At 45.9% G+C, this 26,698-nt stretch overlaps 2 protein-coding genes across 2 annotated transcripts in view; both read left to right on the forward strand.

Moving 5' to 3' along the window:
- Positions 1 to 994: 994 nt before the first annotated feature.
- The window catches only part of LOC132831221 (transmembrane protease serine 6), an 83,905-nt gene continuing 58,201 nt past the window's right edge, over positions 995 to 26,698 (forward strand). Inside the window, exons 1-2 of the mRNA XM_060849231.1 lie at positions 995 to 1,261; positions 22,111 to 22,225. Coding sequence (XP_060705214.1) covers positions 995 to 1,261; positions 22,111 to 22,225 — 382 coding nt within the window. The remainder of the gene's footprint in view (positions 1,262 to 22,110; positions 22,226 to 26,698) is intronic.
- LOC132831476 (UDP-N-acetylglucosamine transporter-like) lies at positions 14,248 to 16,129 on the forward strand. Its single transcript, XM_060849639.1, is given in 3 exon segments — positions 14,248 to 14,624; positions 14,626 to 15,183; positions 16,117 to 16,129. Coding segments are annotated over 3 exon segments (948 nt in total).

Below are 26,698 nucleotides of genomic sequence, written 5' to 3' on the forward strand. Positions count from 1 at the left end.
TTATAAAATCATGAAGGGCATGGATAGGATGAATAGTTAAGGTCTTTTTCACAGGGGATGGGAGTCCAAAACTAGAGGGCATAGGTTTAGGGTGAGAGGGGAAAGATTTAAAAGGGACCTAAGGGGCAATTTGTTCCATGCAGAGGGTGGTGCATGTATAGAAAGAGCTGCCAGAAGAAGTGGTGGAGGCTGGTACAGTTGCAGCATTTAAAATGCATCTGGATGGGTATATGAATAGGAAAGGTTTGGAGGCATAATGCTGGCAAGTGAGACTAAATTAGTTTGGGCTATCTGGTCAGCAAGGACACGTTGGGCTGAAGAGTCTGCTTCCATGCTGCACAATTCCATGACCCATCTTCTGAGTTTTTCCAGCAACTTTGCCTCCCTTAACGACATACAGCACAGAATCAGACCCTTCGGTACAACCAGTCCTTGCAGAACATAACCCCAAACTAAAGTAGTCCCGCCTGCCTCTACTTGGCCCATATCCTCGGAAAAGAAGTGGCGCTGCGGGAAAAATAATTGCCCCCGAAGTCACAGAGGAGATTAAACCCAGAGGCCCATCAGATCCTGTGGATGTGCTGAATATTTCTGCCCACCCATTTCCAATCTCTTCTGAGGAACTTTGGCGAGCAGTAGGACCCAGTGGAATCCAACCGGTGAGGCTGTTTATGCTTTGTTAGGATTTAGTCACAGGTGTCTACCAAGTCTTTACCTTGACAAGGCTCTTATTTCTCTCGCAGTGAGCTCAGCAAAACACTCTCTCCAACCTGAGGGAAGAATCTAGACTTTGACAGAGCACGAAGTGACTCTCCTTTAAAAGTATTGATCGCTTGGTTGCTCAATAGAGCTGTTTTTAATTTCCATTCCAGACTGCAAAAAAGACATTGCCACTGTCAGTTTTTCTCCGGGAAAGAGCTGTCAACTGAAAGTCTGCTGCGGATGCCTGGCCCAGAGCAACAGAAATATTCAAGTGTGCACCTGTGGATTGAACATGAACGGGCAGGAGCCCTCCGAATTCATCCCAGCGCCAATGAACGTGGTCAGGAATAACATGAACGGGCAGGAGCCCCCCGAATTCATCCCAGCGCCAATGAACATGGTCAGGAATAACATGAACGGGCAGGAGCCCCCCGAATACATCCCAGCGCCAATGAACATGGTCAGGAATAACATGAACGGGCAGGAGCCCCCCGAATACACCCCAGCGCCAATGAACATGGTCAAGACCAACATGAACTGGCACCCCAACGCAGAATTTGTAAGTTGCAATGTTGCATTTTACAACGACATTGTGGGCAGTCCCCTTCCAGTTCCAACCAACGCGTTGTGTCTCCAGTGCTTGGGGTCATTTGGCTGTTTTTCAAAAGTACTTGGGTTCTGTTGAATAGTTCAGTCGATTCTCTGCTAGATGTGGCTCGGTCCCAACTCTGAGAGAGAAGCTGGAGAGTTCCACGCACCCATCAAAGGCTGGGGAGCTAACTCTGTGTTGACTGGAGGGGTACAATCGGGCAGGGGTGCAGAACTGGAGGAATGGTGTATTGGAGGGGTGCAGTAAGTGAGGGCTGGTGCAGTGTGGAGGGTTGGTGTATTGGAGGGGGTGCAGTACGGGAGGGTGGTGTATTGGAGGGGGTGCAGTACTGGGGGATTGGTGTATTGGCGGGGGTGAAGTACTGGTGTGTTGGTGTGTTGGAGGGGCGCTGTGCTGGAGGGATGGTATATTGAGGGGTGCAGTGCTAGAGGGATGGTGTATTGAAGGGTGCAGTACTGGAGGGATGGTGTATTGGAGGGGGTGCAGTGTGGAGGGTTGATGTATTTGGAGAGGTGCAGTACTGGAAGGAGGGTGTATTGGAGGGGATGCAGTACTGGAAGGTTGGTGTATTGGAGGGGTGCAGTACTGGAGGGTGGTGTATTGGAGGGGTGCAGTACTGGAAGGTTGGTGTATCGGAGGGGTGTAGTAATGGAAGGTTGGTGTATCGGAGGGGGTGCAGTACCGGAGGGGTGCAGTACTGGAAGGTTGGTGTATCGGAGGGGGTGCAGTACCGGAGGGGTGCAGTACTGGAGGGTTGGTGTATTGGAGGGGGTGAAGTCCTGGAGGGTTGGTGTATCGGAGGGTGTGCAGTACTGGCGGGTTGGTGTATTGGAGGGGTGCAGTGCTGGAGGGTTGGTGTATTGGAGGGGGTGCAGTACTGGAGGGTGGTGTATTGGAGGGGTGCAGTACTGGAGGGTGGTGTATTGGAAGGGGTGCAGTACTGGAGGGTGGTGTATTGGAGGGGGTGAAGTCCTGGAGGGTTGGTGTATCGGAGGGTGTGCAGTACTGGCGGGTTGGTGTATTGGAGGGGTGCAGTGCTGGAGGGTTGGTGTATTGGCGGGTTGGTGTACTGGCGGGGGTGCAGTACTGGAGGTTGGTGTATTGGAGGGTGTGCAGTACTAGAGGGATGGTGTATTGGAGGGGGTGAAGTCCTGGAGGGTTGGTGTATTGGAGGGTGTGCAGTACTGGAGGGTGGTGTATTGGAGGGGGTGAGATCCTGGAGGGTTGGTGTATTGGAGGGTGTGCAGTACTGGTGGGTTGGTGTATTGGAGGGGTGCAGTGCTGGAGGGTTGGTGTATTGGAGGGTTGGTGTATCGGCGGGGGTGCAATACTGGAGGGTTGGTGTGTTGGAGGGGCGCTGTGTTGGAGGGATGGTATATTGAGGGGTGCAGTGCTAGAGGGATGGTGAATTGGAGGGGTACAGTACTAGAGGTTTGTTGTATTGGAGGGGGTGCAGTACTGGAGGTTTGGTGTATTGGAGAGGTGAAGTACTCGAGGGAGGGTGTGTTGGTGGGGTGTAGTACAAAGGGAAGGTGTATTGGAGGGGTGCGCTCCTGGAGGTTTGGTGTATTGGAGGGGTGTGGCACTGGAGGGAGGGTGAATTAGTGGGGTGCAGTACTGGAGATTTGGTGTATTACAAGGGTGTGGTACTCGAGGGGGGGGGTGTTGGTGGGGTGTAGTACTGAAGGGAAGGTGTATTGGAGGGGTGCAGTACTGGAGGTTTGGTGTATTGGAGGGGTGCAGTACTGGAAGGAGGGTGAATTGGTGGGGTGTGGTACTGGAGGGAGGGTGTATTGGAGGGGTGCGGTACTGGAGGGAGGGTGTATTGGAGGGGTGCGGTACTGGAGGGGTGCTGCACTGTTGATGATGTTTCTAAGAAGAGCCCTTCACCTTCAGGCCTTGTCTTCTCTCTCTCTCACACATGGACCTAAAGCATCCCCTCCCCAAACCATTCTTCCAGGAGCAGGAGACTTCTCCCTGGGGATCCTGGCCAGTATTTTTCCCTCACCGACCTTATTAATAAAAGATTATCTAGTCATTATTGCATTGCAGTTTGCTGCAGGCAGACTCACTGCTGCTGTTGCTACATTACATGGTCAAATAAAGACATGTATCTGAATAGCTCTAAGGACTGGAAAGGTGCTATGTAAATGGCGGTCTCTTTTTGCTGGTCCTTGTGGTTCAAACACAAAGGATCCATCACGCTTACAATAAGGCTCACACTGATGTGTTTGATTCTGATATGTTTCCATCTTCTACTCAGTGCCATGCTCCTGATCCTATGCTACTCTTTTCCCCAGGGTTGAAAGCTCTGGTGAATTGGCCAGCATCTCAGGAATTGTTTTCAGAATCGACAGAATTTGTTTGCCCACCAGCTGTGGGGTAAGAAGGGGGGGCATTCGCCTCCTCTGAGCTTCAGTGTAGAGCTCACAGTTTGAGGCCCAGCCTCAGGCCTGGGAATAATGCTCCTCGCTGCTCCAATACAGCAGGTGCGGCCTAGCTCCTGTACCTCTCCCTGGAGTCATCAACACAACCCTGGGCTCTTACCCCCTCCCACCCCCACCTCAGTGAATCCTTTGAGATTAATTAGCCACTCCTTCCAACCCTTACTGAGCCCATTATAGAATTGTTTTCCGAGTGGGCGGAATGGAAGAATCCAAAATATTACAAATAGGCAAAAAGACAAATTCAGGAAAGATAATTTTGTTTTGTTTGACGTGAAAAGCATCTAACGAGGAATGTTTGCTTGTCAATCCTCCTTGGAATTTCCTGGAGTTGAACAACCAGTACCATTTTTCTGTCTCCTTTGCATTTCTTGCACATGCTTGCTCATTGGTTTTGAAAAAAACATTGTAACTGGGCTGTTAGATTGAGTAAGGCAACAAGTCATGTAGGAGAGTCCTTGGATAATATCTTTAACCACAGCTAGCAGTGGGACCGGGGAGGCTAAATCTTCAGAGCTATCTCAGACATAGTAGAGCTGGGGTAAAGTCACTGTAGTCCACCTCTCTCAACGAGACAGAGAGAAATACCTGGTGGTAGTTTAACCTCAGGGTCATCATGTCTCAGGTGAGGAGAGAGGCTGAGAAGGGCAGTCCTTCATGGTCAGCTCAGCTGGTGCTGGAATTGAACCTGCTCTGTTGGTATCACTCTACATCACCAATCAACCATCCAGCCAACTGAGCTAGGCAAAAGTGAGGACTGCCAATGCTGGAAATCAGAGTCTAGATTAGAGTGTTGCTGGAAAAGCACAGCAGGTCAGGCAGCATCCGAGAAGCAGGAAAATCGACGTTTCGGGCAAAAGCCCTTCATCAGGAATGAGCTCTTCATCAGGAATGAAGGGCTTTTGCCCGGAACGTCGACTTTCCTGCTCCTCGGATGCTGCCTGACCTGTGCCTTTCCAACACCCCTCTAATCTAGCCAACTGAGCTAACCAACCTCAAGGTCAGGGGCACTCATGTCTCCATCATGCACTCATGAAAATCCCTTCCTGCCCTGGCAGCTTGCATTAGAATGATTTTCCCGAGAGTATCTTTTGACTGATAATGTGGGAATGAGATTATTTCCACTCCCTTGTCAGATCACTCTGCTCTATCTGGGGCACGTTGACTTTACAAAATCTTGGCATCTATGTTAAGATTCCTGAATGCCAAGTGGCAGAAGTCTTGCTCTGGTTGGATAAATCTCTGGTCGTTCTGTAATTGGTGTTATCTGGGCACCACACCTCAGGAAGGATACATTGACCTTGGAAGTGAGCATTGATACAATTCACTGGGGCACCGCAGGCGAACGAGTTAAATTATTAGGGCAGGTTGCATAGACAAGGTTTTGTCTTCCCCTATGATGGGGATGAAGCAGTTGGTCTAAGCGATGTACTTAAAATGATCTTAGAAGTTCTGGATTGTTTAGCTCAGTTGGTTGCAGGTTATTGCTAAGAGTGTGGGTTCAATCTCTGAATCAGCTGGTGGTAGTACATGGAGGACTAGAATTGAGTGGTTTCCCTGAAACCAGTGCCCCTCTCTAATGGAAAGAAATGCCTATGTTCTGTATGCCAAATTGCCCCACTACCCAGGGTAGGTGCAAAGGGACCATGCCCTTTGATGGAAAACTACAAATCAAGGGAAAATAATGTTAAAATTCGAGCTTGGCAGTTCTTATGTGATGTCAGGAAGGTCTTCACACAAGTAGGGAAATGTAGAGACCTCCAGCCAACTGACTTTATCAATGGAGTCAATGGGGGAAGCGCGTCAATGGAAAATCTCAAGATTGAGATCATCATTAGGCAAGGGACTACGGAACTAAGGCAGGTAGATTGGATCCATGTACGTATGAGCCAGGAATGGAACGGGATGAAGTGGGAGTGGGGGAGGAATGTCATCTACCATCACCCAGAGACACAGAAGCTGAACTCTCTCTTACGTGGCTGGCCTTTCACCGGCGTATCTGTGCATCGAGAAAGGAGCCAGCCACCAAATCTATCAACATGAGGATTTTCACCCCTGTGGTAAATCATTACTCAGACTCTGTCCCTGAAAGGACAGGCTTGGTTTTAAGGTCAATCCTTTCAAAACGCTGATGTATCGTTTGACTACAAGGGTCATGCGAAAGCAAACACCAGCCTTTGAAATTTGAGTGCACTGATTCTGGGATTTTACTTTTCCTGAATGAATGAAGAAAACCTTGCATTTGTAGAGCAGTTTCCACCTCCCCTTGCTCTCCAACAGCGTTCCTGTTCAATGGAGGGTTTTTAAAAGGCTTGTAGTTGGAAGGCAAGAGGCAAGGGAGCCAATTTACACACAAGTTCCCACAAGCAACCAGGGAATAAACAGATAATCAGCACTTTTTGTGTCAATAAATATTTTATTCTTTCACGGGATGTGAGCATTGTTGGAAAAGACAACATTTGTTCACCCCAATCTGCTCTTGAGAGCACCATCAGAAATAGGAACAGGCGGAGACCATTCAGCCCCTCGTACCTGCTCCACCATTCAACAGGATCATTGCTAATCTGACATTCCTCACCTTCACTTTCCCTGTAACCCTTGAATCTCCAACTGATCAAGAATCTGTCTCCGTCTTAAGTATACACAAGGACTCTGTCCCCCACAGCTCTCTGCAGCAAAGAGTTTCAAAGACTCGCAACTCTCTGAGAGAAGAGCTTCCTCCTCATCTCAGTCTTCAATGTCTCACAACACCAGGTTATGATCCAACAGGTTTATTTGGAAGTACAAGCTTTAGGAGTGCTGCTCCTTGAACAGGTAATTAGTGGAGCAGGATCATAAGGATACGTGCCCTATGATCATGCTGTACCAGCTACCTACCAAAGGGTCAGTACTCTGAAAGCTGTTGGACAAAAAGGAAGAAAAAAGTATAACCTGGAAATTTAGAAAAAAAAAGCAACAAAAAAGAAAGAAAATAAAAATAAATCTGTTGGACTATAAGCTGGTGTTGTGTGATTTTTAACTTGGTCCACCCCAGTCCAACACTGACATCTCCACATCAGTCTTAAATGGGTGCCCCTTTATTCTGACACTGGGCCCTCTGGTTCTAGACTCTCCCATCAGTGGAAACATCCTCTCAGCATTGACTCTGTCAAACCCCTTAAGAATCTGATAAGTTTCAATGAGATCATCTCTCATTCTTCTAAACTCCAGTGACTGAAGTCCCAACCTGTTGAACCTTTGCTCATTTGGCAATCCCTCTTTACCAGGGATCATCCTAGTGAATCTTCTCTGAACTGCTTCCAATGAAATGATATTTTCCTTAAATAAGGAGACCAAAACTGCTGGCAGTCCTCCAGATGTGCTCCCATCCACCAGTGCTTTTGTACAGTTGTAGTAAGAGTTCCCTACTCATACTCCAACCCCCTTCGAAATAAGGGCCAAGATTCCATTCGCTGTCCTGATTACCTGTGATAGCTTTCTGTGCCCAGGTCCTCTCAAGCACCTTGGTTCACAGCTTTCTGGAGTTTTTTTCCATTTCAATTACGTCCTGTCCTTTTGCTCTCCCTTCCAAATTGAACAACTTCGCATTGTACTAGAGTAGATAAGACCATAAGACCATAAGACATAGGAGTGGAAGTAAGGCCATTCGGCCCATCGAGTCCACTCCGCCATTCAATCATGGCTGATGGGCATTTCAACTCCACTTACCCGCATTCTCCCCGTAGCCCTTAATTCCTTGTGACATCAAGAATCTATCAATCTCTGCCTTGAAGACATTTAGCGTCCCGGCCTCCACTGCACTCTGCGGCAATGAATTCCACAGGCCCACCACTCTCTGGCTGAAGAAATATCTCCGCATTTCTGTTCTGAATTGACCCCCTCTAATTCTAAGGCTGTGTCCACAGGTCCTAGTCTCCTCGCCTAACGGAAACAATTTCCTAGCGTTCACCCTTTCCAAGCCATGTATTATCTTGTAAGTTTCTATTAAGTCTCCCCTCAATCTTCTAAACTCCAATGAATACAATCCCAGGATCCTCAGCCGTTCCTCGTATGTTAGACCAACCATTCCAGGGATCATCCGTGTGAATTTCCGCTGGACACATTCCAGTGCCAGTATGTCGTTCCTGAGGTGTGGGGACCAAAACTGGACGCAGTACTCCAAATGGGGCCTAACCAGAGCTTTATAGAGTCTCAGTAGCACAACGGTGCTTTTATCTTCCAACCCTCTTGAGATAAGTGACAACATTGCATTCACTTTCTTAATCACGGACTCAACCTGCATGTTTACCTTTAGAGAATCCTCGACTAGCACTCCCAGATCCCTTTGTACTTTGGCTTTACAAATTTTCCCACTGTTTAGAAAGTAGTCTATGCTTTTATTCTTTTTTCCCAAAGTGCAAGATCTCACATTTGCTCACGTTGAATTCCATCAGCCATTTCCTTTCTTCTCAAAGTTCAAAAGTCCATCAGTGGTTAGCACTGCTGCTTCACAGACCGTGGTTCAATTCTACCCTCAGGTAACTGTCTGTGTGGAGTTTGCACATTCTCCCCACGTCTTCTGGTTTCCTCCCACAGTCCAGAGATGCACAGGTTAGCGGATTTGCCATGCTAAATTGTCCGTAGTGTCCAGGAATGTGCAGGCTAGGTGGATTAGCCATTGGGAATGTAGGATTACAGGGATAGGATAGAGGGGTGGGTCTGGGTGGGATGCTGTTTGGAGGGTCAGTGTGGGTTCAATGGTCTGAATGGCCTGATTCCACACTGTAGGGATGCTATGATTCTAAGTAAGGGAAAGAGGGTGGAAAGGGAGTTGGGCAGGAAGGGAATTTTAGGATTTTGACCTGGTGACGGTGAAGGAACAGTGATATATTTCCAAGTCAGGATGGTGTGTGGTTTAGAGGGGATATTGTAGGTGGTGGTGTTGCCATGTATCTGCTATCGTTGTCCTTCTAAATGGTAGAGATGATGTCAAAAGAGCCTTGGTGAGTTGCTGCAGTGTGTCTCGTCGATGGTACACCTCGGTGCATCGATGGTGAAGTGAGAAAATGGTTAGAGACTTTTTCCAAGATGACGTTATATTTCTTGAGCATTTGCGTTCATCCAGGCAAGTGGAGAGTGTTCCACATCCCACTTCTGACTTTTGATTTGTAGATGGTGGGCAGGCTTTAGACAACATGGCATGAAATATTTGTCTCAGAATTCCTTGCTCTTTAAGCAAGAATATTCTGAATTCTTTTCAGTTTCTGGTCAACAGAAACCTCCAGGATGTTGGTAGTGGAGATTCAGTGGTGGTTGCTGGGTCGCCATAGTCTTACCAAAACCCAAGGGCCGCTCTCTTGTTTGAGAGAGAAGCGACTGGTGGTGATTTAACCTCAGGGTCACCAGACCTCAGGCGAGGGAAGAGGTTGAGAAGAAGAGTCCTTCATGGTGACCTCAAACTGGAGATGGGAATTGAACCCACCCTGTTGACATCACACTGCTCTGTAAACCAACAATCCAACCGATTGAGATAAACCAAACAAGATTCTGGGAAGTTTTGACAGGGGAGATGTTGATTTAGATGTTCTAGCACTAGTGAAGTCTCAAACCAGGGACATTAAGAAGGGAACATTCATTTTTTAAAAAATGTGAAGAAATTTATTTTCTCATAGTGAAAGGCTAGTATTTTCTAGCCCAAAGAATTGTGAAAGCTACATGGGTAGGGAGTGGATCTGATAGACTTAGTCTTCAGAGGGTCAGTATGGACATCTTGAGCCGAAGGGACTGTTTCCATACAATAGGAATTCTATGATTCTATCTCAAATTACCTTAAAAGAGGGTAGATAGACTTTTGAAATATTGAGTAGTTGAGGGCTATGAGGATCAAGCATAAAAAGAGGAGTTGAGGCCTGGGTTGGCCCAGCCTTGATCTGATAGAATGGGGGAGCAAGCACAAGGGGATGAATGCCCTACTCCTGCTCCGATTCCTTGAGGGTCCATTTCATGTTTTCTTTTGTCCAAAGGGGAGCATGATACAATGGGCTCAAGGGGTGGCTCAGTGGTTAGCACTGCTGCCTCACTGCACCAGGATCCCAGGTTTGATTCCAGCCTCAGGTGACTGACTGTGTGGAGTTTGCACATTCTGCCTGTGTCTGCGTGAGTTTCCTGCGGGTGCTCCGGTTTCCCCCCACAGTCCAAAGATGTGCGGGTTAGGGTGGATTGGCCATGCTAAATTGCCCCTTAGTGTTAGGTGCATTAATCAGAGGGAAATGGGTCTGGGTGGGTTACTGTTCGGACGATCAGTGTGGACTTGTTGGGCTGAAGGGCCTGTTTCCACACTGGAGGGAATCTAATCTAAATTCCCCTCAGTGGTGGAAATGCCATTGAATGTCAAGGAGCAGTGGTTAGGTTCTCTCTTGTTGGTGATTGTTATTGCCTGACATCTGTGTGGTATGAATGTTACTTGACTTTTGTGAGGCTAAGCCTGGATATTGTCCAGGCCTTCTTACATTTGAACGTGGGCTGCTTGAATACCTGAGGAGTTGCAAAGGGTGCTGAATATTGTGTGATCTTCGGCGAGTGTCCCCACTCTGCTCTTATGAATGTTATTGATGTCGCAGCTGAAGATGGCTAGGGCAAAGAACTGAGGAAGTGAGAGTTCTTGGGGTGCAGTGGCAGTGTTCCATACTCTGGATCACAAGGCCTAGGTTCAGTGTACAGTCAGAGTCATACAGCATGGAAACAGATCCTTCAGTCCCACTGGTCCATGCTGGTCCTGTTCCCAAACTAAACTGGTCCCACCTGCCTGCATTTGGCCCATATTCCTCCAAACCTTTCCTAGTCATGAACCTATCCAAACATCTTTTAAACATTGTAACTGTACCTGCATCCACCACTTTCTCTGGCAGTTCATTCCACACACAAACTACTCTCTGTGTAAAAATATTGCCGTTATGTCATTTTAAAATCTTTCTCCCCTCAACTTAAAAATATGCCCCCTAATTTTGAAAGTCCCCTGCCTAGGGAAATGACCATTGTCATTCATCTTATCCATGCCCCTCATCATTTTATAAACCTCACTAATCTCACCCCTCAACCTCTTACGCTACAGTGAAGATAGGTCCCAGCCTTTCCAGTCTAATTTTATATCTCACACCGTCCATTCCTGGCAACATCCTGGGAAATCCTTTCTGAGCCCTCTACAGCTTAATAATATCCTTCCTGTAACAGGGCAACCAGAACTGTACACTATACTCCAGAAGAGACCTCATCAATGCCCTATACAACACTCCAACTCCTTTACTCAAAGGTCTTTTTTTTAAAATTATTCATTCAGAGGATGTGGGTGTCACTGGCTAAACCATCCCTAATTGCCCAGATTGATGTATAAAATCTACCTTGAACTCCTGCAGAGATATCCTGAGATTTGAGATTATTGATCTCCAACAACCACACCCATCTTCCTTTGTGCTTGGTATAATCTCAACCAGTGAAGAGTTTCCCCCCAAATCCTCTCAACTGTGTTTTTTTCTCGGGTTCCTTGATGACACATTTTTGTCAAGTTTTGCCTTAATTTCAAAGCAGTCACCTCACCTTCAGAGTTTAGCGAGGGGGAAGTGAGGTCAGGAGCTGTGTGGAACCAAACGGAGTGTCAGTGAGCACGTTATTGCTGTGTAAGTGTTGCTCGATCACACAGTTGATGAAATCTTTCATCATTTTGTTGACAAACGGCAACAGTGTGATGGGGTGATCATTGGCCAAATTGAATTTGTCCCGTACTTTATGGACACCACATATCTGGGAAATGTTTCACGAGGTTGGGTCAATGCCAATGTTGTAGCTGTGCTGCAACACCTAGATAGAGGTGTAACTAGTCCTTCAGCACAAATTTTAGATTAGATTCCCTACAGTGTGGAAACAGGCCCTTCAGCCCAACAAGTCCACACCGACCCTCCGAAGAGTAACCCACCCAGACTTATTTCCCTCTCATTAATTCATCTAACACTACAGGCAATTTAGCACAGCCAATTCACCTGACCTGCATATCTTTGGACTGTGGGAGGAAACCGGAGCACCCGGAATAAACCCACACAGACACGGGGAGAACGTGCAAACTCCACACCAGCAGTCACCTAAGGCTGGAATTGAACCTGGGACCCTGGTGCTGTGAGGCAGCAGTACTAACCACTGGGCCATCGTGCCACCCCAAAGTTTCGGTACTGTTGCTGGAAAGTTGTGAGGGTCTGTAGCCTTTGCCGTCTCTCGTGCCTTTTGCCTTGATACCACGTGGCATGAATAAATTTAGCTGAAGGTTGGTCTCTGTGTTGTTGGGGAGTACAGGAGAAGGCTGAGACGGATCGCCCACTTGGTATGTCTAGTTCAAGATGTTTGTAAATACTTCAGTCTTGTCTTTTGCACCGATGTACCTTCCAGTTCACTGTTGAATCGTCCACCAATGTTCACAATTGGATGTGATAGGGTTGGAGAGCTTCGATCCAATGCCTCACAACGCCAGGGACCCAGGTTCGATTCCTCCCTCGGGTGACAGTCTGTGTGAAGTTTGCACGTTCTCCCTATGTCTGCGTGGATTTCCTCCGGGTGGTCCGGTTTCCTCCCAATCCAAAGGTGTGCAGGTTAGGTGGATTAGCCATGCTAAATTGCCTGTAATGTCCAGGAATGTGCAGGCTAAGGGGATTAGTCATTGGAAATGCAGGGTTACAGGGAAATAAGATTGGGGTGGGTCTGGGCGGGATGCTCTTCCAAGTATCAGTGCAGACTCAATGGGCCGAATGGCCTGCTTCTACAATTCTACGCAGAATGAAGCGATTTGGCTGAAGATTGGTATTTATGATGCTGAGACCACAGGAGGAGGAGGGTGAGATGCATCATCCACTTGGTACATCTGGCTGAAGATGCTTCACTCTTCTCTGTTGCACTGATATATAGATTCCAGTTCATTGTTGAATTGTCCACCAGCATTCACATTTGGATGTGATAGGGCTGCAAAGCTTTGATCTGATGCTAAATTGCCCACAGTTTTAGGATCACATAGTCCTGTTTATTGCAAATCGCTCCTGCTATTTGCCATGCCTGTTTGGTAGCTGCACCAGATTGACATCTTATTTGTCGGTATACTTAGCACTGCTCCTGGCACAACCTCCTGCACTCTGAAGCAGGGTTGATCCCCTGACTTGATGACAAAAGTAAAATGGAGGATATTTTTACATTGAACACAACTCTGCTGCAGCTGATGGCCCACAGCATCTCGTGGATCGCCAGTTGTGAGTTGCTAGATCATTTGTGAATTCCTAATGAAAAGCTTTTGCCCGAAACATCAATTCTCCTGCTCCTCAGATGCTGCCTGACCTGCTGTGCTTTTCCAGCACCACATTCTTGACTCTAATCTCCAGCATCTTCAGTCCTCACTTTCACCCAGTTGTGAATCTAACTCATTCAGGAAGGTGGCAGTGCCACACAACACACTGAATGGTATCCTCAACACACTCCACCTGGCCAATATACCCTTCAGGATTCGCCAATGGGTGATGCCACTCTTGGTAATAGAGATTGAAGTCAAGTATATTCTGTCAACTTTAATGTGTTTTCCAATGATGTTCAAAATGGCATAGAGCTGATTCATCAGCTGGGGGACGAAAGGGTGAAGATAATCAACAGAATGTTTCCTTGCCCAAATTTGACCTGAAGCCATGTGACTTCACGAGTCTAGCGTCTGTCCATCATCTCCAAGGCAGAAGTCAAAAGTGTGATGGAATACTCCCCATTGGCTGGAAATCTGCAGCTCCATTGATGAAAGTAAAAAGCTTGACACCATCCAGGACAAAATAGCAACTTGATTGAGTTAAGGAAGTGAGACAGATGGAACATTTTGATTTAAGGTGACCCAAAAATGACTGCTCTTGTATGGATTACTCAAGCATTCACATCCAGGTTGGAGGTGGGGGTGTTGACTATCCCAACCAATGCACACACACACATACACGCGCAAATAAAAAGAAGAGAAGGAGAAAATGTTTACAATGACAAAATACTTTAAAAAACAAAGATATTGGTATAAATCCATGTGATTGTGAGAATCCAGAGAGCTTGCTGAAGGTAGAGTGAATCGGAAATTTTTTTGAAGTTAACGGAAATCGCTGGAAAAGCTCAGCAGGTCTGGCAGCATCTCTGGAGAGAAATCCATTCCGGGTCCAGGGACCCTCCCTCTGAACTCGGGCTGTCCTTCTTCAGTTCTAAGGAAGGGTCACTTGGCGCAGAACTGAGTGAAAGGATGGCCTTTTTCAAAAATGCCTCTTGCTGACGGTCTGTGGTTTCTCCATGGTTACAATTTTGGTTTTTATGGAGTGTGTGTAGATTTTGTCACCACGCTTTTTTTTCTGTTCTTAAAGATGGTGTATGGGAGAACGCCGGATTGTGTTTTTAGCTCCCATCCGTGTTGTGACATCTAGCACTGATGTCTGTGGGAAGTTTAGAAAGGTATATAACAGTGGAAATATGTTGCTCAATTTGAAATACATTTCACCGGGAGTTCTAGTATTTCAGACTACCAGCCTTGTGCTGACTATGCGTTATTCATGTACATTCAAGGAAGAAGGACCCCGTTACCTAACATCAACAGCTGTTGTAATTGCAGAGATGATGAAGATTGCAGCATGCCTTTTAATAGTCTGTAAGGATTCTGATTACAGGTTTAAAGCGCTAAATGGAGTATTACAAGGTGAAATTATTAACAAACCAATGGATACACTAAAACTTATCATTCCTTCTGGAATTTATACACTTCAGAATAATCTCCTTTATGTTGCGTTGTCCAGTTTAGATGCAGCAGCATACCAACTGAAGGTTCTTATTACAGTTTTCTTTTCTGTGACGTAAAAACTGAGGTGGTTATCAATGGCTTTCGCTCTTAATATTAATGGCAGGAGTCACACTTGTTCAGTGGCCAACAGATACCACAGAAGAGGTAAAGCAGGAGCTCTCTGCAGGTTCCCAGTTTGTGGGTTTGAGAGCTGTGCTCAGTGCTTGTTTATCCAGTGGACTTGCAGGAGTTTACTTTGAGAAAATCCTTAAGGAGACAAAACAGTCAGTTTGGATTAGAAACATTCAATTAGGTTTGTTCGAATGTATTTTTGGAATCATGGGCGTATATGTATATGATGGGCAACGAGTAAAAGAACATGGAATCTTCCAAGGGTACAACAAATTCACTTGGATTGTTGTCATTCTACAGGCTCTTGGTGGTCTAGTAATAGCAGCAGTCATCAAATATGCAGAAAGCATCTTGAAAGGCTTTGCTACATCATTATCTATCATTCTTTCAACATTGATCTCTTACTTCTGGCTGGAGGACTTTGTGCCCACCAGTGTCTTTTTCTTCGGAGCCATTCTGGTGATAACTGCAACATTTCTATATGGATTTGAACTGAAAATGTGTTGCTGGTTAAAGCCCAGCAGGTCAGGCAGCATCCAAGAAACAGGGAATTCGACGTTTCGGGCAAAAGCCTATGTGGATTTGAACCCAAGAACTTCTCCGATCCAAGCAAAGCACGATGCAGTCTCAATCAGCACATCAGTTCATTCATGTGCAGGTGGAAAACTCATCAAGGGGTCTAAATACTCACCCGGAGGCACTTAACTGTCTAAAATAATGTTCTTTAACTTACATAATTATTATGGAACTTGCATTATAATTTAAGTGGGTATAAGTGGGAAGATATATGTAATTTCATAGGATCTTGATGAATGTATAGACTGATGGCACTCTTGAATACCAACGGCCAAATACAAAGCAAATATAGGCAGATCAGTAGTTGGAACAATCGTGCTTGAGCTCAGTGACAGAAATAGACTATGCAATGTATGCTGAACATGTGTTGCTGGAAAAGCGCAGCAGGTCAGGCAGCATCCAAGGAACAGGAGATTCGACGTTTCGGGCATAAGCCCATCTCCAACGCCCCTCCCCCAAGTCCCTCCTACCTACCTTTTATCTTAGCCTGCTGGACACACTTTCCTCATTCCTGAAGAAGGGCTTATGTTTTTTTTCTATTATCATCTCCTATGCAATGTATGATCAGGGTTCATAAAGTGATACGGTTTGCAAATAGATTTTGGTTTTCTGACAAAATATTTTAAGTCAAATTGAAAACAAGTTTACAAGTTGAAGCATGTTCATTTTCAAGTATGTGAATAAGTGAAGGATGTTCTGTATCTGTTTTTCAATAAACTTATGATATTTTAGTCCAAAACCTGCAAACTACAGCTTTGTTTAAAACAAAAGAAATGAAAATGCCATGTGTTGCTGAAAGCCAACTTTTCCTTTGTCTTTTTGAAAGAGCACAGTGGCCACTTTATTTCTGTTTACAGTTTTATGCATTAGACTGGACCAAACCATGGAATCTGATTCCCAAAATGGTTAAAAAATCCAGAATTATATGGTTTTAAAAATTGATTTGCTTATCACAACAAGCCAGTGAATATGGATATAAATATTGTATCAAACAGTCTGCAACAATTTCACCATTGTGGAAAATGTTATTTGTCAGAATTCTTTATAGTGAAAAAGTCAATGAAGAGTGGTTCATCTGACTGAATGTGACTCAAATATTGTTAATCTATTTCTGGCAATTAATACTCCTTCTGAAAAGTTTGATCTCAATCTTTCAAAGACAACCTATCCTAAATCTGTACCTTAAATTATCTGCTGTGAAATGACTGGTACTATCTGATTAATATGTTGACAGAAACCTCGAACAAGCAATATGGTTAATGTTTGAGTTAAAAGAAATAGCTGATCCTTTAAACTGTATTTTCCACACTGCATTGTTTTCCTTCTATTCATCATTTTATTTTAACTTAACTTTTCTGTGCATAATCTGAACAGAGTTTAAATATTGTTATTTAATTTGTGAATGTTATATTTTAATAGAGGGCTCATAAGAATTGTAAAAGGTAACTCTCAAATTTCTTGTCTGGTTTATAGCATCATTATAATAAGTCCTCATTTATAGTGGTGGTTGTGTTCCTGAAAATCATGACTTTTAAATGAAACATTAAACCAATCATAACATTGTAGTTGGATCAGTAGGACCTACCTTCTCAGAAAAACAGCTATTAAAATATTATACTCTTTAACTTGAAATATTTTATACTGATAAATTAAGTAACGTTTAAAATAAATTTAAAATATGTAAAAAAATGTAACGAGCTAATAACAGTATCTCCTTTTCAACAATGATCCTACTGGGATTGTATTCATTGGAGTTTAGAAGATTAAGGGGAAATCTAATAGAAACTTACAAGATAATACATGGCTTGGAAAGGGTGGATGCTAGGAAATTGTTTCCATTAGGCGAGGAGACTAGGACCCGTGGACACAGCCTGAGAATTAGAGGGGTCAATTCAGAACAGAAATGTGGAGACATTTCTTCAGCCAGAGAGTGGTGGGCCTGTGGAATTCATTGCCGCAGAGTGCAGTGGAGGCCGGGACGCTAAATGTCTTCAAGGCAGAGATTGATAAATTCTTGATGTCACAAGGAATTAAGGGCTACGGGGAGAATGCGGGTAAGTGGAGTTGAAATGCCCATCAGCCATGATTGAATGGCGGAGTGGACTCGATGGGCCGAATGGCCTTACTTCCACTCCTATGTCTTATCGTCTTATGGCCCAAAACTTTGATTTCTCTCCACAGAATATAGAACATAGAACAGTAGAGCACAGGATCAGGCCCTTCGGCCCACAATAATGTGCCGAACATAACGCCAAATAAACTAATCTCTTCCGCCTGCCCTTGGTCCATGTCCCTCCATGCCTTGCATATTCATGCACTCATCTAAAAGTCACTTAAATTCCCTCCGTCGTGTCTGTCCCCACCACTACCCCTGGCAATACGTTCCAGACTCCTACCACTCTCTGTGTAAAAAATGTGCCCCACGCATCTGCTTTGAACTTGCCCCCTCTCACCTCCATGACTCTAGTTTTAGACATTTCAACTCTGGGGAAAAAGATTTTGACCGTTAACCTTATCCATGCATCTCATAACTTTATAGACTTACAACATCGAACAATACGACGCAGAACAGGCCCTTTGGCCCTCAATGTTGCGTCAACCTGTGAACTACTCTCCATTCGCTCCCCTCCCACCCCCCCCCCACACACTATCCCATCAGCATCCATGTGCTTATCTAAGGATTGTTTAAATCTCCCTAATGTGGCTGCGTTGACAACTTTAGCAGGTAGGGCATTCCACGCCCTTACCACTCTCTGCCTCTGACATCTGTCTTAAATCTATCACCCCTCAATTTGCAGTTATGACCCCTCATACAAGCTGACATCATCATCCTAGGAAAAAGACTTTCACTGTCTACCCTATCTAATCCTCTGATCATCTTGTACGTCTCTATCAAGTCCCTTCTTAGCCGCCGCCTTTCCAATAAGAACAGACCCAAGTCTCTCAGCCTTTCAAACTTGTATCTAATCTCCCCACAGCTTCTGCCATTCCGGGGAAAACAACCCACATTTTTCTAGCCTCTCCTTGTACCTCAAACCCTTGAATCCAGACAGCATCCTGGTAAATCTCTTTTGCACCCTCTACAAACCCTTCACGTCCTGTTGTGGTTCTGTTCGCCGAGCTGGGAATTTGTGTTACAGACGTTTCATTCCCTGTCTAGGTGACATCCTTAGTGCTTGGGAGCCTCCTGTGAAGCGCTTCTGTGTTGTTTCCTCTGGCATTTATAGTGGTTTGTCTCTGCCGCTTCCGGTTGTCAGTTCCAGCTGTCCGCTGCATTCGCCAGTATATTGGGTCCAGGTCAATGTGTTTGTTGATAGAATCTGTGGATGAATGCCATGCCTCTAGGAATTCCCTGGCTGTTCTCTGTTTGGCTTGTCCTATAATAGTAGTGTTGTTCCAGTCAAATTCATGTTGCTTGTCATCTGTGCGTGTGGCTACTAAGGATAGCTGTCGTGTCGTTTCGTGGCTAGTTGGTGTTCATGGATACGGATCGTTAGCTGTCTTCCTGTTTGTCCTATGTAGTGCTTTGTGCAGTCCTTGCATGGGATTTTGTACATTACGATAGTCTGCTCATGCTGGGTATCGGGTCCTTTGTCCTGGTGAGTTGTTGTCTGAGAGTGGCTGTTGGTTTGTGAGCTGTTATGAGTCCTAGTGGTTGCAGTAGTCTGGCTGTCAGTTCAGAAATGTTCTTGATGTATGGTAAATGCTGGAGGAACCAACACTGAAGCGCTTCACAGGAGGCCCCCAGGCACTGAGGATGTCACCTAGACAGGGGACGAAACGTCTGCAACACAAATTCCCAGCTCGGTGAACACAACCACAACAACCAGCACCCGAGTTACAAATCTTCTCCCAAACTTTGAACCTTCACATTCTTCCTGTAATGTGGCGGCCAGAATTGAATGCAATATTCTTAAAGTGTGGTCTAACCAAAGTCATATAAAGCTGCAAAATGAAATGCTGACTCTCATATTCAATTCCCTGACCAATGAAGGCAAGCGTGCCATATGCCTTCTATACTGCCCTATCTACTTGTGTGGCCACTATCAGGGAACTAAGGACTTGAACCCCAAGATCCTACTCTACATCAATGCTGTTCAGGCACGTGCCATTAACAGTATAATTTTCCTTAACATCTGATCTCCCAAAATGATAGAGAGCATCCATGCTCCTCTTTGTAACAGTGCGGTGTGGTCTGACAAATTCATCTGCGAGAGCCTTCCATCCATGTGACTGTACCTCAGGCAGTGCAGCTGTCCCTCAGGGCTGCATGCAGAATCTCTGGGCTGGAGTTTGAACTCATAACCTCCTCTCTCTCTCTCTCTCTCTCTCTCTCTCTCTCTCTCTGCTCTCTCTATATAAAATGGTGCAATGGGATTCGGGCGTCACTGTGCAGCAGGATAGTATATCACAGCCGTCACTGCAGGGTTGGCACACTAGAAACCAAACCCAGCTCTTCCTGGAGTTGCAAAAATTAAAAAATTTTTTAAAAGCATGCAGAATTTCCCAATTTAACCAACTTTCAGAGCTATGTTGACAGAAAACATGGACTAAGTTTCTGTACTAAACAAGAATTTCTATTAATCACAAGTAATTATACTCTAGCTAAGGGTATAAGCATCGATGTATAACTCTGAAAGTTAAAACTCTAAACCCCTTATAAACTTCAACACACACACACACACACACACACACACACACACAGAAAAATGTGGGTGTTCTGGAATTGGAAGAACTGGAAAAGCTGTTCACTGGTTTCTGGTCACAAGATTTGTTCTTGTCATAGAGATGTACAGCACAGAAACAGACCCTTCGGTCCAACATGTCCATGCTGACCAGATATTCCAAACAGTCCCGTTTGCCAGCACCCAGCCCATATCCCTTTAAACCCTTCCTATTCATATACCCATCCAGATACCTTTTAAATGTTGTAATTATACCAGCCTCCACCACTTCCTCTAACAGCTCTATCCAAACACGTACCATCCTCTACATGAAAAAGTTGCCCCTTAGGTCCCTCTTATATCTTTCCCCTTTCACCCTAAACCTATGCTCTCTAGTTCTGAATTCCCCCCACCCCAGGGAAAAGACATTGTCTATTTATCCTAACCATGCCCCTCATGATTTTATAAACCTCTGAGGTCACCCCTCAGCCCAGAGCCTTACCTGGGTCTCTGGGTTAACAGCCGAGCGATGATGCCACTAGGCCATCACTTCCCCTAAAGGAACAAAGGGCTGCTTGTCTTTCTAACAGTTATAATCCAGCCACAGCAGATGGTGAAATTTGACTTCAGCAAACATCTGGAATTAAGAGTCTAATGATGACCCTGAATTGATTGTTGGAAAAACCCATCTGGTTCACTAATGCCCTTTAGGGAGAGAAACTGCTGTCCTTGTCTGTGAATGGGATAGTTAGAAAGGCTGATGGGACACTTACTTTCATTAGATTAGATTACTTACAGTGTGGAAACAGGCCCTTCGGCCCAACAAGTCCACACCGACCCGCCGAAGCGCAACCCACCCATACCCCTACCCCTTTACCTAACACTACGGGCAATTTAGCATGGCCAATTCACCTGACCCGCACATCTTTGGACTGTGGGAGGAAACCGGAGCACCCAGAGGAAACCCACGCAGACACGGGGAGAACATGCAAACTCCACACAGTCAGTCGCCTGAGGTGGGAATTGAACCCAGGTGCCTGGCGCTGTGAGGCAGCAGTGCTAACCACTGTACCACCATGCCACCCATTAGTCGTGGCTTAGAGTCTAAGGGCAAGGAGGTAATGTTGGAGTTGTACAGAGCGTTGCTCAGGCCACAGCTGGAGTGCCGTGTGAAGTTCTGGTCGCCTCATGACAGGAAGGATGTGACAGCACTAGAGGGGGTACAGAGGATATGGAGAATCGGGCTTATGTCTGCAACATTGATTCTCCTGCTCCTCAGATGCTGCCTGATCTGCTGTACTTTTCCAGCACCACACTCTCAATTCTGATTAGTCCTTACTTTCTCCTAGTACAGCGGATATTGCCTGGGCTGGAGCGGTTGAGCTGTAAGGAGAGACTTGATAGGCTTGGATTGTTTTCTTTAAAGCAGAGAAGACTGAGAAGGGGAGACATGATTGAAGTGTGTAAGATTATGAGAAGTGTGGACAGAATAGAGAGCAGTTGTTCCCCTTGGTTGAGGGATTAATCACTACAGGGGCATACTTTTAGGGTATGGGGCAAGACATTCAGAGGGTATTTAGGGAAAAAAAACTTTTCACTCAGTGGGTGGTAGGAATCTGGAACGCACTGCCTGTGTAGGTAGTGGAGGCTGGAAATCTTTTAAACAGATTTGGATGAGAACTTCAAATATCATGACGTTCAGGGATATGGGACAAACACAGAAAATTGGGATGAGCACACGTTTAGTGGTAGCTATGTCAATGCAAACTCAATGGGCCAAATGGCCTTTTCCGCTCTGTATGAATCTATGAACCTGCCTCCTCTGGCCTACATATGACTCCAGACCCACAGCAATGTGGTTGACTCCTAACCGCTCTCTGGGATGGGTAATAAATACTGATGTCCTTATCCTGTGATTGAATTAAAAAGAAATATTTCTTGGCTGTCAGCCATCCTCCTTTCCCCTGTCTCAGAAATATTACAATAAATGCAGGAGACAGGGGAAATAAAAATGCAAACTTTCCTTTGATGCACTTTTTGAGGTGTGTTCCCCCAGGGTGGTTGATGTGTCCTGGAGTCGAAACTGGAGTTCCAGGTTGGTTACTAACTGACTGTACAATGAGTCTGAAGCTACCTGAGTGATTGTAAATACTGCTGTATCAAAAATGGTCATCTTTTATCTTCCAGGTGATTGTACCTACAAAACCGGCAGGGACTGGCAGGAGGACAATCATCATCGTGTCCTTAGTGCTTATCGTTGTGATTATGGTCATCACTGGGATTGCCCTCTGGTACTTCCTGAGTAAGTGATCCAGCTGTTTCTCCCATTTAACAGGAAAGAGTCCATTCCCATTAGAGTCATAGAGATGTACAGCGCAGAAACAGCCCCTTCAGTACAACTCGTCCATGCCAACCAGATATCCCAAATTAATCTAGTCCCATTTGCCAGCATTTGGCCCATATCCCTCTAAACCCTTCCTATTTATATACCCATCCAGGCCTTTTAAATGCTGTAATTGTACCAGTTTCCACCACTCCTTTGGCAGCCCATTCCATACACGCACCACCCTCTGTGTGAAAAGGTTGCCCCTTAGGTCCCTTTTAAACTTTTCCCCTCTCACCCTAAACCTATGCCCTCTAGTTCTGGACTCCCCCATCCCAGGGAATAAGACCTTGCCTATTTACCCTATCCATGCCCCTCATACTTTTATAATCCTTGATAAAGTCACCTTTCAGCCTCTGACGCTCCAGGGAAATAGCCCCAGCCTGTTCAACCTCTCCCTATAACTCAAATCCTCCCACCCTAGCAACATCCTTGTAAATCTTTTCTGAACCTTTTCAAATGTGACAATATCTTTCCTACAGCAGGGAGCCCAGAATGCACTGACCAATGTAGGCAAGCATACCAAACATGTTCTTGACTGTCCTGTTTAACCGCGACTCCACTTTCAAGGAACTATGAACCTACACTACAAGGTCTCTATGTTCAGCAACACTCCCCAGGACCTTACCGCAAAGTGTATGAGGCCTGCCCTGATACAACACCTTACGTAACCAACTTAAGAATTGTCTGGACAGTAGGCAGAAAGCTAGAGGGTGTACCCACATTGGGGCGGTGTACCCACGCGAGGTGAAGTATATCGCAAGATACACAAATACCAAGACACACTCGCAGCGAGGGCTCGCCCAGGCCCGCAGCGAGGGCTCTCCCAGGCCCGCAGCGAGGGCTCGCCCAGGCCCGCAGCGAGGGCTCGCACAGGCCCGCAGTGAGATGATACAAAACACAGGGTACTGTTCTAATGGTTATGCTGGAGCAAAGAGAATGGAGTATCTGTAAACATTAGTCAATAAAGACGGTACTTTAGATGGAAAGAACTGTAAAGAAAGCATACAAAACAGAAAGTGCTGGTTTGGCAATATCTATGTAAGAAGTGTTAACATTTAAAGTCTGGTAACTCTTCATTGGAAGAGTATTTTATTTTATGTAAGTAAAGCATTTGGTATTGCAGGCTTCATAAATAGAGACATAAAGTCCAAGGGCAGGGAGGCTATGTGAAACTGGTATAAGACCCTGGTTTGACTTCAGCTGCAGTCCTGTGTACATCTCTGGCCACCGCATTATAGGAAGGCTTTGGATGTTTTTAAGAGAGTTCAGGAGAGATTTACAGGAATAGTTTCAATACACTTCAAGTATGAGGATAAATTGAAGAATTTGGAGCTGTTCCCCTTGAAGAGGAGAATGTAAAGAGGAGATCTGAAAGAGATTCTTAAAATCATGAGGGCTCTTGGTAGGGTGGACGTGGGAACCTGGTAGGCAAAAGTGGGTACTGCAGATGCTGGAGATTAGAGTCAAGGTTAGAATAGTGCTGGAAAAGCACAGCAGGTCAGGCAGCATCCGAGGAGCAGGAGAATCAGTTTAGGATATCTGGTCGGCATGGACTAGTTGGACCGAAGGCTCTGTTTCTGTGCTGTATGTCTCTATGACTTCACGAGCGGCCAGGGTCTAGATTGCTCTGCCTGGAAGTGTAGTGGAGGCATTCAAAGGACCTATAAAGGATAACTTGGCTGGAAACAATGTGCAGGGATATGGGGAAAGAACAGGAGGGTGACACCGAGTTAGAATATTCTGAGTGGCAGTGCGGGCACAATGGGCTGAGTGGCCATCTTTCTACACTATAACAAAAATGTGGCATTGTGCCAAAGTGAATTTATGCACTCCACCCTCCCAACCACCACCACCACACCATCATCATATTTGAAAGTGGGAAGAAGGTGCTGTATATTGAATAAAGCCAGTGATCAGTCCACCACCTTCCCTCCCACAGCCTGAAGGGTTGCGGTGGAGTATTGGCCACCCTGCCTACCCCTTTGGCTTATTGGGGTCCTTACATTGCCAGTTAATGTCCTATTTCTGTCAATGCTGCAGTAATACACGTGTCTAGGAAATCTAGTGGAGATAGAGAAAGGATGAAAAGCAAGAAGTTTGAAGGGGTATCTCATCTGCTCAAATCCCCAACCTTCACCACCTCTCACTCTTCACTAAGCAGCCCTTTCTTTGTCTGGGTGACATACCCCTTCTGGGCAGCATGTTGTCTCAGTGGCCAGCACTGTTGCCTCACAGCACCAGGGACCCGGGTTCGACTCCACCCTTGGCTGACTGCCTGTGTGGAGTACACACATTCTCCCCGTGTCTGTATGGGTTTCCTCCCGCAGTCCAAAGATGTGGAGGTTAAATGGTTTGGCCATGCTAAATTGCCAATTGTGTCCAGGGATATGCAGATAGGTGAGTTAGCCGTGGGAAATGTGGGATTACAGGATAGGATGGAGTAGGGGGTTGGGTGGGACGCTGGAGACTAGATGGTCTGAACTGCCTCTTTCCACTGTCAGCATTCCGTGGTTCTGCTCAGAACTGCTTGAAGTACCAGCAGTGGCCACCATTTGCTTCAGTGCTGCTGAGCATATAGTACGGCTGACCCTGAAGAAGGGTCGTATCCAAAACGTTGACTTGTCCACCTCCTGACGCTGCCTGGCTTGCTGTGTTCTTCCAGCCTCCTCCTGGTCTACTTTGGATCTGCAGTTTTTTTTTGGGTCTGGCTAATCCTTCCACACTGTAGGGAATCTAATCTAATCTAATGGTGCAGGAGTTCATGAGAGAGGGATTTCCTGTCCCCGATGGGCAGAAGTCCCATTCTCTCCCCTTGTTAAGGCCAGTTCCTTACTAAGGGGGCAGCCTCTTAATGAAAAACCCTCAGCCCCAATTTTTCAAGAAGAGAAAAATGTCCTCCTGCAAACCTTCCCCCTGGAGATATTCACCCACGTAGCCAAAAACCCTGCTGAAAACATTTTTGGACTGTGGGAGGAAACTGGAGCACCCGGAGGAAACCCGGAGGACACTTAAAAGAAGAAAAGAAGAGTTTTAGAGAGAAGAATGCCAGATCATTGAGTCTTAATGTTTGAAAACACAGCTATCAATTGTGGGACATTGCAGTATTGGAGTAAACGTGGGCTATTCAGCCCTTCGAGCCTGCTTCACTTTTGAGACCATCGCTCCTCATACCGCTCGATGTCATTTGCCTGCACTACCTCCATACACTTTGATGGCATTAGCAACTAAACAGCAATCAGCTTCTGTCTTGAACTTACTGAATGTGTTGGCTTCCACAAACGTCTGGGATAGAAAATTCTAAAGATCCACCCAAGAAGACCTTCCTCCTCACCTCCAATCCTAAATGACTTGCCTTTTATTCTGAGGCTACGTCCACTGGTTCTAGTCTCTAAAGCCAGAGGGAATACCCTTTCTGCACCCTGTATAACCTACGTGGGGGAGGAAGCCAGAACTGGGAAAGTGCTGGTGTCTTGTTTCTTATTCATTCATGAGACATGGGAATCGCTGGCTGGGCCAGCATTTATGGCCTATCCCCCGTTAACCCTTGAAAAGGTGGTAGTGAGCTGCCCTCTTGAACCACATACAATAGTCCAACAGGTTTATTTAAAAGTACTAGCTTGCGGAGCACTGCTCCTTCATCAGGTAGCTAGTTGGGCATGATCATAAGACACAACATTGATAGCATCATAGTTTCATGTAACTAGATTGAACCACTGCAGTCCACCCAACATGGATTGAAGCATAGAAAGACTCCCTACAGTGTGGAAGCAGGACCTTTGGCCCTAGGGGCGGCACGGTGGCACAGTGGTCAGCACTGCTGCCTCACAGCGCCAGAGACCCGGGTTCAATTCCCGCCTCAGGCGACTGACTGTGTGGAGTTTGCACATTCTCCCCGTGTCTGCGTGGGTTTCCTCCGGGTGCTCCGGTTTCCTCCCACAGTCCAAAGATGTGCAGGTTAGGGTGAATTGGCCATGCTAAATTGCCCGTAGTGTTAGGTGAAGGGGTAAATGTACGGAAATGGGTATGGGTGGGTTGTACTTCGGCGGGTTGGTGTGGACTTGTTGGGACAAAGGGCCTGTATCCATACTAAGTAATCTAATAAAATAAAACGCGATCACAAGTCCACTCTGACTCTCCAAATGGTATCCCACCTAAACCCATTCCCCTACAAATCTACATTTACCCCTGACTAATGCACCTAACACTATGGGTAATTAAGCATGGCCAATTCACCTAACCTGCACATCTTTGGACTGTGGGAGGAAACTGGAGCACCCGGAGGAAACCCGCACTGACACTGGGAGAACGTGCAAACTCCACACAGTCAGTCACCAGTGGCTGGAATCGAACCTGGGTCCTTGGCGCTGTGAGGCAGCAATGCTAACCGCT

The sequence above is a fragment of the Hemiscyllium ocellatum genome, chromosome 33, assembly GCF_020745735.1.
Source record: "Hemiscyllium ocellatum isolate sHemOce1 chromosome 33, sHemOce1.pat.X.cur, whole genome shotgun sequence".
Classification (NCBI taxonomy): domain Eukaryota; kingdom Metazoa; phylum Chordata; class Chondrichthyes; order Orectolobiformes; family Hemiscylliidae; genus Hemiscyllium; species Hemiscyllium ocellatum.